This window comes from Schistocerca gregaria, chromosome 2 (assembly GCF_023897955.1).
Source record: "Schistocerca gregaria isolate iqSchGreg1 chromosome 2, iqSchGreg1.2, whole genome shotgun sequence".
NCBI lineage: Eukaryota > Metazoa > Arthropoda > Insecta > Orthoptera > Acrididae > Schistocerca > Schistocerca gregaria.
The window spans coordinates 93,574,184-93,589,520 of NC_064921.1; the positions used below are offsets into that span (position 1 = coordinate 93,574,184).

General features: G+C 40.0%; 1 protein-coding gene across 1 annotated transcript in view; it reads left to right on the top strand.

The window, feature by feature from the left end:
* LOC126336416 (allergen Cr-PI-like) overlaps nucleotides 1-15,337 on the top strand; it is a 117,025-nt gene that overhangs the window by 66,580 nt on the left and 35,108 nt on the right. Inside the window, exons 7-8 of the mRNA XM_050000107.1 lie at nucleotides 913-1,074; nucleotides 1,164-1,292. Of these exons, the coding sequence (XP_049856064.1) occupies nucleotides 913-1,074; nucleotides 1,164-1,292 (291 nt within the window). The remainder of the gene's footprint in view (nucleotides 1-912; nucleotides 1,075-1,163; nucleotides 1,293-15,337) is intronic.

Below are 15,337 nucleotides of genomic sequence, written 5' to 3' on the forward strand. Positions count from 1 at the left end.
TACACTTCTGCGAATGGTTCATCCAACAATGTATCAATCCTCATTTCAGTGCAAATGCTCTCTTTACGGATGAGGTTTCGTTGGAACGTGATCAAACTGTAAATTTTCACAATCAACATGTGTGGGCTGACGAGAATCCGCACGCAATTGTGCAATCACGTGATCAACACAGATTTTCTGTGAACGTTTGGGCAGGCATTGTTTGTGATGACTTGATTTGGCCCCATGTTCTTCTACCTACGCTCAATGGAGAATGTTATCATGATTTCATACGGGATATTGTACATGTGCTGCTAGAACATGTTCCTTTACAATGTGGTTCATGCACGCTGGAGCTCCTGCACATTTTAGTCGAAGTGTTCGTACGCTTCTCAACAACAGATTCGGTGACCAATGGAATGGTAGAGGCGGACCAATTCCATGACCTCAACCGTCTTGACTTTCATTTATGGGGTATTTGAAAGCTTTTGTCTACGCAACCCCGGTACCAAATGTAGAGACTCTTCGTGCTCGTATTGTGGACGGCTGTGATACAATACGCCATTCTCCAGGGCTGCATCAGCGCATCAGGGATTCCATGCGATGGAGGGTGGATGCATGTATCCTCGCTAACGGAGGACATTTTGAACATTTCCTGTAACAATGTGTTTGAAGTCACGCTGGTGCGTTCTGTTGCTGTGTGTTTCCGTTCCACGATTAATGTGATTTGAAGAGAAGTAATAAAATGAGCCCTAACATGGAAAGTAAGCGTTTCCGGAAACATGTCCACATAACATATTTTCTTTTTTTGTGTGTCAGGAATGTTTCCTGAAAGTTTGGCCGTACCTTTTTGTAACACCCTGTATTAAACGGCGGTGAAGCAACAAATGACGAGACTTACTGTTAACTCTAACTTGGGGGCTGGTCCAACAGGAGAAGAAGCTGGAGGACCTGGAGGAGGGCGACGCGGTCAACAGGCTGGCGTCGATCGTGATGGGCGGTCCCAGCTCGCCGTCGCCCAACTACTACCGCTCGGTGTCGTGGGGCCTGCGGGCTCTCTACGGCCACATCGCGGACCCGCTGCACGAGTACGGGGTGAGTGGCCGGCTGGCGTGCTGCCGCTGCCGCTGCCCGACTGCTCTCACACCCCCACTGAACGCCTCGCCTCTGCCTTCTGCCCGCAGATGGCGCCCAGCGCACTCGACCATCACCTCACCATGTACCGCGACCCGCTCTACTACCGGATCATCAAGCGCGTCTACGGCATCTTCGAGGTCTACAAGAATAACCTGCCACCGTACCGCATCCAGGACGTAAGTTTCTATCTGTTAGATTCCCTCTTGGATCGCAGATTTTCGCCGCTCAGCGACTGGGTATTGTACTTACGTTCGTATCGTTATAACTGATATTACACTACTAAGATGGCTGTATGGCACGACGCGAAAGCCACTGAATTAAAAAAAGTTCCTATCAACATTTACATCATCAGTTCGTTGCTAAAATTTCTTCCTCACACCTTCATGCCATTCCACTAAAGCTGTCGATAAGTTTCAGCTTTAACAAAAAGCAACAAGAATGTTAACACATATCGTGGTTGCATAGCAACAAATGCAGTACCTATTCTGCTACATATTCTTAATGAAACACGCGACATCTTCACGACGATCAGACGTAAGTGCGCGGCATGTTTCATCGTGATCCGTTTATTCTTCACTCTCTTGCGTTAAAAACTCTCAGGTGACGATGAATGGCACTTAGTAGCACAAAATATTTTTCCGTTACAAGTGTGCTATTATCCGTGATAGCACTCCAAATGTTTGATAGGTAGTGGCAAAGAAGTAACCACTTAGATTAAATCAGAATAGATTATAAGTACTTTTTGTTCCACACATCCACAATGAGGAGATGCCAAAAGATGTAGAATATGTCAGAAAACGAGAATACACAATTCATATTAATAAAGAAAAAAATGCTAATGTACCGTCCATACATTCCAAGTAAAACTGTCCTGTGGATGTGAAATAAGTAAAAATAGTTCTAAACATATTCACATCTAAAAAGCAATAAAAACGTGTCATAAACTGTTTAAATATACAGTACACTGATGTGCGTATGGTACTTCCTTACCCACTGTAGCCTCGAGGAGTCAGAGACAAATTCTGTTTACTACACTTATTTTAAGTCATCACATTACTATGCTGCAGAAGTACGGAAGTCAAATTTTGCGTGATACATTATCTGATACTGTTAATAATTTGTTACTGTCAATGAAGACATCATTTATAGATTTTTCGAAAACTATCTTTGATTCGCTATTCATTGCGGTGTTTCTAACCGTCTCCTAACAGTACAACCTCGGCGTCTGATAATGTTACTGATGAAACGTCATTAATATACAGAATAAAAACTGTGTGACTTAACATGGCGATTTTGTGGGATATCACATGTAATTAGTTCCCAGTTGGATGATGCCTGATACCTTAACACAGGACTCTTTCCTACTGAAACCGTTTCCTTCCTGTCTGAGAGATATAATTTGTAAAATTTTGCTGCGTTTCCTGTTGAACCGTGATATTCATTCGCTTTAAAGTACGTTGTGATTCTCACAATAAAAAGTCTTTGGAAGATGGCAGAGGATACCAGCTAATGTCTACTGAACTGTTCACTGAATTAAGTACATTCTCGCTATATGTGCAAATAAAACGAAACTCCGCCCTAACAGGCCATCAAGGCTCGTCCGGCCGCTGTGTCATCCTCAGCCCACAGGCGTCGCCGGACGCGGATATGATGGGGCTTGTGGCGATCACACAGCTCTCCTGGACCTATATCAGTTTACGAGACCGGAGTCGCTACTTCCTCAATCAAGAAGCTCCTGAGTTTGCATCATAAGGGCAGAGTTCACCCCGCTTGCTAACAGCGCTCGACAGACCGGATGGCCTCCCATCCAAGTACTAGCCCAGCCCGAAAGCGCTTAACTTCGGTGATCTCATGGGAACCGGTGTTACCACTGCGGCAAGGCCGTTGGCAGTATGTGAAAATAGCTTTCCGAAATTAGGAATCCTCTAGAAATTCGAGCTGTGGGTTTGGTAATATATTACCTTTCCTAATTTAAGTAACAAACACGGGGATGATTTGTAATGTTATTGCAGTGATTAAAAAGTCGAGTCAAATTTACAAAGAACTTGGAAGTATCTGCGCACTTATTAGCGTGATCTTCCACTCCCTGTGGACTAAATGTATGCACTGATTCAGTTGGGAAGGGTATCCAAAAAGCTTTGTATCTTATTAAATAAAAAATTTCAAAAGTTAAACTTTTAATGCCTAGACCACGATTTTTCTATCATAATTAAAGTTCGATAACTAGTTTCGGTTGCTATCTGCAGTCATCTTCAGATCGTTCAAAATTTGAAGGGACGGTGAATCTACTCTGGAAACCATCGTTAGCAGCAATCATGTAACAACATGCATTCATAAGTACCAAAACAATGACAGTAAACAGTTGAAAACGTGACTGTCCGCAAGCCAGGTTGTAGGCCGCACTCCGAAAGTTGACAGTCATATGGAAAATTGTCCAGTTGCATGAGTAGAAGTTGGATCGATAGCTCATTACTTGCAACAGTATAATGGGTATTATCGTGAGAGGCAAGCTGACCCACAGCTGCTGTAACTGATGCTTTTCCCGATACAGTTGACTTCCGGGCTGGTCTCACATGTGTTCTATAGGGGATAGATATGTTGGCCACGGGAGTACCTCACCATCACGCAGGAAGTTTATACAGGCAAGTGGCAAATGTTGTCGAGTATTGTCCTGTTGATAAGTGACACCACGATACTGTCGCATGTAAGGTAACATATGAGGACGCAGCAAGTCCGTGTCTTCCCGTTGTGTCCTCGCATTTCCTTCAACCACTACCAGCAGTGACCTGAAATCATATCCGATGGCACCGAAGCCATGACTCCAGAGTACCACCTCTATGCCTCTTCAGAATATTGGAAGAAATGGACTTCTTCCCAGTTTCCCCCTTACGTCCGGGGCAGCTCACAACACTGATTCTTCTCTGAGCAGAGTGACACGCTGTTCATTCGTTCTCTGTATATCCATCTTTTCAGAGATCGTTGCGGGACTCGGCTGTTCAGTACAAAATTTCAAATCAAGCACCTTTCAGCCGCCTAATTTCCAAACAGTTATTTTATTGGGCTATCAATTTCGGAGATTGATTAGGCTGTCTTCAAGCCCGTGACAGACGTGTAGTAAGATTCTGACCGGAGGTTGGAATCTTCCTACACTTCGGTCAGGGGGCTTGAAGATGGCGTAATAAATCGCCGAAACTGGTAGCCAAATAAAATAACGGGTTGGACAGTAGACGGCTGAAAGGTGTTTGATTTGACATTCTATTTATCCACAAGCATCGTTTCTCCGGCCACCGCACAACCCCAAACGTAGCCGTTACCGTATTAAAGGGGTAGCCTACGCGTGGGACAGCAATTCCATAGTCCGGCAACTGTTAGTCTCCGACCGACGATGTAGGATGATGCCAAATGTTACAAGGAGTCCATCACTTGTTTTCGTATGACAGGTGCAGATGTAAAGTGGTTATTACGTGCTTGGTGCACAATATGGCGATCCAACTTTGTACTGATCAGACGAAGTCGAGTGAAACCGTTATTAAATGTTTGCCCCCGTGTTCCCATGCACTCGCACACAGTGTCATTATCTCATCTCACTATTCGACCACCCGACCAAATGGAGATCCACAATGAGGCCGCTTTCAAATTCTGTCAAGTTCTGATAACGCTGTCTCAGACGACTGTGCGGCATCTCCGTCTCCTTCACTGCGATAACATCTGGAACCAAATTTTCACTCTGCAGCGGAGTGTGTGCTGATATGAAACTTCCTGGCAGATTAAAACTGTATTCAAAACCGAGATTCGAACTCGGGACCCTTGCCTATCGCGGGCGAGTGCTCTACCATCTGAACCACCCAAGCATGACTCTCTGCAGGAGAGCTTCGGTGACCTTTGGAAGATAGGAGACGAGGTAATGGCGGAAGTGAGGCTGTGAGGACGGGTAGTGAATCGTGCTTGGCGCAGTTCAGTTGGTTGAACACTTGCCCACGAAAGGCAAAAGTCCCGAGTTCGACTCTTGGTTCGGCACACAGTTTTAATCCGCCAGGAAGTTTCACATGTGACACTTTTCGCGCCCTTTATATATCATACCAGGCATGGTAACTGCAGTGAAAGTGTATAACTGTACCATACTGCAGTAATTGACACACCCACCAATGATGTGTACTTGCACCAAGTAATATTGTCATCCGAACATGTCTTCTAGGTGCTTCACTTTCTTTGTCAGACAATATATTTGTAGTGATTTGGTTAAGAAGGCGATTTATACAAAATTTTCTAAAATTTTCTAGAATGTTGACCAAAGTGAAATAGGACGGAAATTTGATGCTACTGCTACATCTCCTTTTCTGTACAAAGGCTTAAGGGTTGCATATTTCAGCCATTAGGGAAAAGTTCCACTGATAAATGACTGGTTCCACATATAACAAAACTTAATATCGATGGCCGGCAATGAAAACCTCGTAACCCCATTTTGTTAAATTTTGCACGTGAAACTAAAGCAATTTCTTAAAGAGAAATATGAAGTGACACAGAAAGTTGCTAAATTTGTAACTGTGCAGTAGAAGCCTCCTTATTGACAGATAAGAGAGATCCATGCACTTACAAGTCTCTCTCTCTGTTTATGGAGTTACTGGTTGCAGCAATTAGGAGTTTTCACGGACAGATGGAGTTACGACGTTTTGATTGCCTACCATCGATATGTTCCAAAACTCACACTCAAAATAGCATTCATCAAATAACTATGTTAATATTTTATCGTCACCACTAGGTCTTTTAGATTTTAAAGATTTTCTGGTGTAATTTTCTTGCACTGGTTTACTGAGAGCCATGTTCATTTTCGTAAAGCTACTTGTAGTGGTCGGACTGAGATATTCCATGGAGCATCTACTGAAACGATCAATGGGTCATTTCAGTTAAAAGTTTACGACATTTCTCACATATGTTACCTGGTATTATTTACTCTTAATTCCAGTTGTTAGATAAATAAAACACTGCACAGACGAGGCCATATTTTCCGAAACTCATAGTCGATACATTAACGTAGTAAGAGAGGCATACTATGTTGCTCTTTGATCATCAACCTTATAGTTGTGATGATATGTTCTAATTAAACTTCCTTGTTTATTATATTCTTATTAGCAATTATCTTTTATTTACATGTCACATGACGTGGTCTTTTATCGATATATCAATACATGGGATTCTCAGCAGTCTTCTGTAAAATCACATTTCAGTGTATTCTAATCACCTGATTTATGTCTTTCCCCTATCAACTTTTCACACCTTTACGGAAATTTTCTCCAGACATTGTATTAAGCTGTCAGCTTACAGCTATTTCTTTCAATACAAAAAATTTTTTCGCTGTTTGTAGTTTGAAACACACTGCCTCAGAATGAAGCATTTTATTCTGTCTGAAGAATAAAAAGATTTCTCCAGATCTACGAGTAAAATGTATGTTCGTTTTTTCTAAATCTGTCCTCTATCGTTAGGCTCAGCGATATAATTGCTCCTCGGGTGCCCTTAGTTCGTCTAAAGCCAAACTGGTCTTCTCCTAACAAATTATCAGCATTTCTTTCTAAGTGAGTACTGATAATGATGTGATACTACTAGAATAATTGTGCGATAATGTTCACATCTACATGCACTTGCTTTTTTGTTAGAGTCCGTCCTCTTCTCCCTCAAGAATTAGATCGATTGGTCCTTGGCGACTTCTTGAACTAACCATCTTCCTTTGGGAATATCAGTGTTCCTTCTTCCTTTACTGAAGTACTGTAACAGTGTTTGGGAATAAGTTCATAGCCCATTTTTTTCTTATGTCCTTTCCATTCTTGTCCGTATTCATTAATCTCTTCATTTAAGTTTTAAATTCCTACATTCTTCCAGATGGTTTTTTTTATCCGTTCCTTTTCGTTTTCGTTACTTCTTGCACTTTAATAATCCGTTACTTGCATTCCCTCAAAATGTCGTTTACGTGTAACTTGAGAAAGCACCAGTGAGATATAGCAGTCTTTTCTGACGTATTACTAATATTTCTTAGGACAACATTAACAAATTAATTAGCTGTTCATTTATTTGTGCCCTGTATATTTACTCAGGATAACTTGGATTGGATGTAATGGTATTCCTCTTTTTTCCATAATATTCCATAATTCTGTTCTATGCACATTACCAAAAGCTTTATTTTGTCTGTAAGGACTATGAGCATGCAGGTTTTTATGTTGTATTTTCTCCATTGTATATTTTATGTTATTTGTTCTAAAGAAAAATTGTTATCTGAACAGGATATTACTTTCTGAAACTGTGTTTGCTCTTAGTCTAACTAATTTCCAGCACCGTGAAATGCATGACGTCAAAAATTGTATTGGTAACTAAATTATGCAGTAAGATGCAGAGAACGGTTGAAGTTCCAATATTAATTTTCGTTATTAGTGGATGACTAGATTCGAGCCCAAGCTCATTACCGGATGGTGTGATGATAAGCTGAGGCTCAAAACGATTTATCAAATAATAAAGAAAATTAATATTGCATGTTTGACAGTTCGCTGCAATTTATTTGGTGGTATGTTGTCTATCACGTTTCATATTCCGTTTAATATATCTTCCATTTACTTTGTGCGCCATATTTAAGAGATTTATACTTCTATAATATCCACAGCCCGATCTTGATCCCGTTTGAAACGAGTATTACTATTGCTGTATCCATTGGTATTATTCTTTGCTGCCAAAGCTGAGTTACGGAATGTAAAAGCCTATACTTGGCCACTTGTGGAAGATATTTGAAAAGTTCTACATTTAGTTTCTCACGTTCAGGAGTTTTCGGTTCTTACAGGCTTCTTGAAAATCCTTAATATCTATTTTAATGATTTCCGAAAACCATGCGTTTATTTCTTCTACTTTGTCATTCTCCTCTTCTACCGACCACATATTTTTACCGAACTTAATCCAGTCTTTTCTGTTTAGAAAGTTTAAATTTGCCTTTTCTTCTTTGTTTAAATGTTTCATTATTTGGAAATCACAGCTATGCGCATGTATTTCTTTATTAACTGTATATATTTCCCAGTTGCTTATGCGTGCAGCTCTTGCTAACCTTTTTGTTTCTTGTCTTTGTGTTTTATAGTCTTCCAATATCTGAGGAGTTTTCTCGTAAACCCCAGTAAATATAGATCTTTTTTCTGTTGAACAGCGTAATTTAATTCCTCATTCCTAATATTATGTTCGCTTTTTACTTTGTATTTATTTCTTTTCGCAGACTTTCGAAAGCTATCCTTCCAATCTGTTGAGTCAGTTTCTGTGTGGGATTTTAGTACGTTACACAGTGGCAAAGTCATCCATCATTTTAATTAATCACCCCGCCACACCAATTTGGCCTCCTTTAATGGTTTTGTATTGGTGTTTTATAGTTGATTTGATCTGCAGTTATTCTGCTACATTTTATCTGCATTTCATGGATTGCGTTTTATGACCCTCCATATGTCAATAGGTTGCTTTAAATTCTTGTTTACTGTGCACTATTTGCTGATGCAACAGCCTGATTTTAGAATTTACTGTTCTTTCAATACATTCTCACCATCCTCATCTCTATTTATTTCATGCACGTTCCCTGATAACCATCCATTTATCATCCTGAAACATCGAAACACACACACACACACACACACACACACACACACACACACACACTACTTGGGGGAGGGGCGTGTGATAACTACCTCTGTTTCCAAAATGAATGTGACGGAACTTCCCAAGTGTCAAACAACTCCATTCAATAATTTTCATGATGTTACGTTTGTCTTTAGCTCTATGACTTCAACCTGTGTTGCATGAATAGCTAGATATTTAGTGATTATGAGTTCACTAATGTATTTCAGAAATTCAGGGATAAGGGCTGATTATCCCTTATCAGCATCTTGCACTGTGTCCTTGTTTTCAATTCGCCTAATTCTTGCTAGTGACTACATGGTTTCTTCCAGTATTGTTCCCATCATCTTGTGTGACAGTCTTCTTCCGTTACTAAGTTACCTTCATCAGCTAGGTACTCCTTGTTTTGTGCACCATAAAGTGATTGAACGTGCGAATTGGAGAGTGGTCTATGGTTTACACATCGCCTTCCGGTAATTCATTCTACACTTTCCGTAAATTCGCTAAATATCTTAAAGGGAGTTCTAAGATTTTTCTTCTGTAAATGCACAGAAGGTTTCTGTCCACGTACTTCCCCTGTCCTAGTATGCCTCCATCTGTAGTGGCCCCGTTGCCGACGGTAGGTTAAACACTTTACCTTTAGCGTATATCTGTCCACTGCGATGCTGCTATACTGGGAAATTTCGTACCTAATACTACAAACTGTGCTACATATGGGAAATAATAAAGCTCAGAATAAAAAAGGATGTTATTAAGAGGGACAATTGGTGTTAATACCCGTTCTTTTAAATCATAAAGGATGAATCTCTTAATATACACAAGTTTTTACTCGTAAAACGTTGAACAACATGAGCCTATCTGGCGAAAAGGTAGATGCCCTCCTTTGCAGACTTCCATCAAAGTGCCTGCTGTTTATATTAAACAAAGTAAAGGCCCCAATCAGTAATAATATAGCCAATAATCTATTCAGAAATTTATTTAAATGCACTCCTGTGCCCCCTTTGAACCATGCACCTTGCCGAGGTGGGGTGGTTTGCGGGCCTCAATGATACACATAGCCGTAACGTGGGTGAAACCATAACGGAGGATTATCTGTTGATATGCCAGAAAAAGTGTGGTTCCTAAAGAGAGGCGTAGCCTTTTCAGTAGTTGCACGGGCAGTACAGCCAAAGTGGCCTTATCAGGGAAAAACAAAAGTGACATACCACAATTCGGAGAGTGGATTCGGGTAAGTAGGTAAGAGAATTTAAAAAGGGAAATGAGTAGGTTAAAAATAGATGTAGTAAAAATTGATGAAGTTAGGCAGCAGCATGAACAGGTCCTCTGGTCAGGTGATCAGAGAGTTATAAACACAAAACCGATTAGGAGTAACGCAGCATTAGAGCTAAAAATGAATAAGAAAATAGGAATGCAGTAAAGCTGCTACAAACAGAATATTGAAACCATTATCGTAACCAAGATAGACACGAATCCAACATCCACCATAGCAGTACAATTCATGTGTCGAATAGTTTCGCAGATGAAGAAGAAATTGTAAGAGTACATAATGAGCTTAAAGAAAATTATGGAGATAAATGAGATGAAAATTGAACTGTGATGGGTGACTGGAATTCGACTGCAGGAAAACGAAGAGAAGGTAAATAGTAAGAGAGCATGGACTTGCGGAAAGGAACGAAAGCGGAAACAGCCTGGTATTTTTTCACAGAGTGTAATTTAGTCCATTTGGTTTAAGAATCATGAAGGAAAATTGTGCAGGTGGAAAAGCCCTGGGGACAATGGAAAGCTTCACATTAATTATAATTTAGAAACCGGATTTATAAATTGTAAGACGTTTCCTAGGACAGATGAAGATTCTGACCATAATTTATTGGTTGTAAACTGCGGGCTAAATGAGGAGAAAATGCAGAAAAGTAGGAAATTATAGATATAGGACCTGGACGAACATAAGGAACCACAGGTTGGTGAGAGATTCAGAGGGAGAACGGGGAAAAAATAGACTGAATCAGGGGAACGAAATACGATAAAAGACGGATTGGTAGCTTAGGGAGATGAATCAATGAAGGAATCAGAGTATGACATAGATAAAATGACAAGGTCTATCAGATACCCTTCAATAGCTCATGTGTTATTACACTTGTGTAATAACACCTGCAGTATCTCGGAAAAGTATTTGAATTACGAGAACGTCAATGCACTGTGCACAGGAAATAATGTTGTCAGACCACGTGAGAACACAGATAAAACAATTTGTTGTCCGGAGTGCACACTAGACGTGTAAGAAACATCAATAATCTCCTTTTATTAGAGGCAGTTACTCAATTATCAGTGTAAACACAGCCACAACCCACTGTGTACACCATAACAGCTACGTGATTCCAATTTATGTATAAAAAACCGCTATGTTATAAAAACTTGTTTACAAATACCAGATAGGTTTAAGAACTCCAGTGTAGTTAATGGTTACACTCCCTGTATCGGTGGAATTAAGTGAACAATTTAAAAAATTAAAGCGTGAAGGTAAAAACGAATGGTATCCAAGCGTCTGAGAAGCTATAACTTTCTGCTACCTTCTTTGTACTACTACACACCTGTCACGTTTTATGTCAACGTCTAAACACAATTGCCTCTGAGGTGGCGATACCACAGCCAAGTGAGCGGTTAGTCAGCTTTCCGAATTTGTGACATGTACCACATACTCAGTACAGATGGTACTTATGTCTCAATGGATATTTTATTTTCCCAATTAATATAAAACCTATAACAAACTAATTTCCCACAGCTTTGTAATTTAAACTGTTCGCTGCTAGAAATGTAGAAGATAATACAATTTTGCAACTGCTATTTCAGACTAAATTACTTCACAGCACATTTAACTTTAAATGTGCATTCACCATTAATCCAACGCAGTCACTGCAATTACTGCCCTATCATGCAATCACACATCCTTGTACAGCATTTATTAGTGATTACGTATAATTCAGTAGTTACCTGTTCCAGCGGAGCTTTGATCGCAATTAGTTTGTCCTAATGTTTCACCACACGTGTTTGCTCTGCCACATCTATGTGTCACATTGAATATTGACTTTTACGAGGAGAGGAAGTCACTGTCATAGCTCCCTGTGGGATTTCTGAATTACAAACTATGTTTTAGATGATATTTTTAGTAACACTTTTCGCTGGTTAGTGGTTTTCATCGGACCACTAGCAGCGAAAACAATTAACAGGAATTAAAGTGTGTGCTAACAATGCAGTTAATAAATTACACTCATATACAAATATCCAGAGAAGGCAGAAGGGACCAAGCCAGTTCTAAGGAAACGGGTTTTAGAGTATTAATGAAATGACGAGTTTGGGACAAATATGAGCAATGAACTGCCCGCTCTGCTTCTCCCAATCACAGCCCAGTATTTTGGAGTCATATAAAATGAAACAAATAGTCATTATGCACCCCAGAGTGGGACATCTTGTTCTCGTGAACCACGTGGCGACTTAATATGAGTATAGTTACGTCAGAGATGGGCGAGGGGCATAATGTCGTTCTAGTCTAGTGGCATGGCAACTGTGTAACATCTGCATTTGGTTATCTGCAATGCATCTACTTTACTTGACTGTTCAGAGGCAAGTCTTTGCACGTGAATCTCCCAAAGCTACCTACCGCAGGTGGAGGCGAGGAGAGCGACAGCGGGATCTTTTGTCAACAAGATCCAAACAGCTTCAGCGGCATCCACAGAATCCACAAAATATCGTCAGCAGCGCACGCTCGTGCGCAAACACACACACACACACACACACACACACACACACACACACAAACACAAACACATGCAAAAACACGCACAATTTATCACTATGTCTTGTTCTCTGCACTCCTCTTGGTATCAACTGAATTTCGATATTGAACCACATTTGGTGCAAGGCACAATGGACCCTCAAATTACATATCCCCATGTTATTTCCACATCTCATACTCTCTGAATTACTTATCGAAATGTACAAATATTTGACACTACTCTTGTAACAGGCCTAAATTCTGCCGGAGACTAAATTTAACTGACACGACCTTTTTCCATGACCAAAAGGTCTGTATTACGGTAGTGTAACAGTAGAAACACTTATGGCTGAAATAATAAGCTAAGCAGGCAAATAGCGATACCTGACAGTTTTTCTTAGGCCTACTTGAATTTATGTCCAATCAACGTGATACAAAAAACGTTTCGAGAAACACTGAGACACTTATCACTCACACTATAATGCGAAAGCTGTGTATAAAGTTTAAAGTCTCCTTTCCTGTTGATAATCAGCTGCTGAATAACACTAATAGCTAACGTGAAGAAAGAATCCATAGAATGTTTAATAGCAGATGTCACTTTTTCTGAAGCTTTTGTACCACAAACCATACCAAAAATCACGCATCTTGGAGAGGTCTTTAATGTAGTGTGTCGTCCAAGCTGCAGCGTTTTCTAATACGCGTGAGTAGCTACAGAAAGCACAAATACAATATATTAATTCTGAAAACGCTTAGATCCACATAGTGCCAGCTCAGATTGATTGAAAAGAGTAGCTCTGGGAAGTTGTAATGTCTTCGAACACAGTTTCACACATAAAGTTCAATCTCTGATCACAGACGAAAATTATATCTTAGCATCTAATTTAGAATTGCAGTTGAAAGAAGTAAACAAAATTCTGTATTATTTATCACAATACATAAAGATATCTTCTATGGCGTTACAAAACAAAAGTAATCTCATATGAGCATGGGTGGCGATGACTGACTTATACCACTCTGCACTGGCAACTGCATGACTCTGATGAAAAGAAAATACTGACCGGTAGTTTTAACATTTAAATTTAATGTGCATTCGTAGAAGCAAAAAGGGAGACTTCCTATGCTTTCAGCTAGTTCCTCAAAGTCAGACAAGCATTGTACCGACCCCACTCTAGGGTATTTCCTTTATACTGCAGTACAAAATATTTTTATCTTCTACTGATGATGCTAACTTACGCCGTCATACAGTGGAAGTTGGTGTTTAAGAAGCCTGGACAGCCCCCTACAGTATCAAACTACACCATCCATTCCGAAATTATGAATCACAGTTTAGAGTCTGGTTATAGCATGTTCTTTAGCTACGAAAGAAATAAAAATTTCTCAAAGGCACTCCTCAGAGACACTTTATAAAATCTCTAAGATGGTTACCGATATTAGCGTGCGCTCCTCGACTTGTAATTTTATATATGAATTTGTTAAATCTGTATATATTTATACTGCAGCTGGAGCTCTTTCACATTAACCTATTCCAACTGTGTTACCATTGTTTCACTCATAATGTCGCTACATTAGTAGCCTTCTTGCATATAGAAGTCAAGGGTTGATGTTAGGTAATCACGCCCTGCCACTTTTCTTAAATCCCAGCGAAATAATTATTGTAGACCCAAATGGCAATAGAAATGTATACAAAATTATCGCAGTATTCTAGGCAGCTCGTCCTGGAGCATTACCATGTACTTAACTGTTTAACATACCGCACGTTTCCTTCTTTAACATTATAAGCTGCCCATTCTATAATTGTGTTTGGCAGTCCACTAGCACTCAAGTGTCTCGACGACCTCATACATGTGCAGCCTGCACGTTAGTAAGACGTTAAATAAGACATGTACAAGTCTGAGAACATCCAGTAAGTCGTGACATGTCTGAGACTTTGCTGAATAAGCATATGTACAAACCAAAGCACAGTTCCACTGGGCATAACACACATGTAGCAAGGCAGATGGAGCACAACATTGTTGGTATCATTTCAGGGAGACTGGCCTAAGTTGTGTAGTAATGCTTAATCAGCGAGATCTCTGACAAGCTCAGACTTGTGATACGTTCAAATTTACAAATGTCATATGACCCATATTACAGAGATGTCGGCGGCAAAAGTGTGAGGTATTGGGCAGAGGGGACACCGTTGTCCTAGTGGAGTGCCAAGCACAGTTGGGGGAGGAATAATCTGTAATATTCAAAAAACATATGCTTCGTGCGTTTAACAGTTATCTAATTGGTCAATTCTCCAGGATCAAATGCCTGCGAAGTGGCAGCAGTTATGTGTAGATAACTATCACCTCATGGACATGGACCTAACGCAGAATTTTGCTAGGATTTTCATCAATATGAAGATACGAAACCTAACATCAAATATGAATTTCAGCATGCAAATTGACTACTAACGATATATATATTATGATTGTGAACAACGATAAGATAGTATGAATAGACAGTTTAATGTGGAGGAACTTCATTTGCAGAATAAATATGCGTAAGAAGTTCCTACGTCACACACTAGCCCAGGAGTGAATAATACTATGGATAACAATCTTATCGTCTTCGTAAAGAGTTCCGGAGGGAGTTTAAGAGAAACATTTGTTTCTTCCTTATCTAAACGACATGCTGTTAGCAGACTAGAAGCTATGATCTATAACGACAGAACAGATGGTACGTTTGACTCTGTAGAAGATTATCTATGTGTATTAAACACCTACATTTATTTATTGTTCCGTGGGACCAAATTAAGGAGAAGTCTCCATGGTCATGGGACGAGTCAATACATGAAAC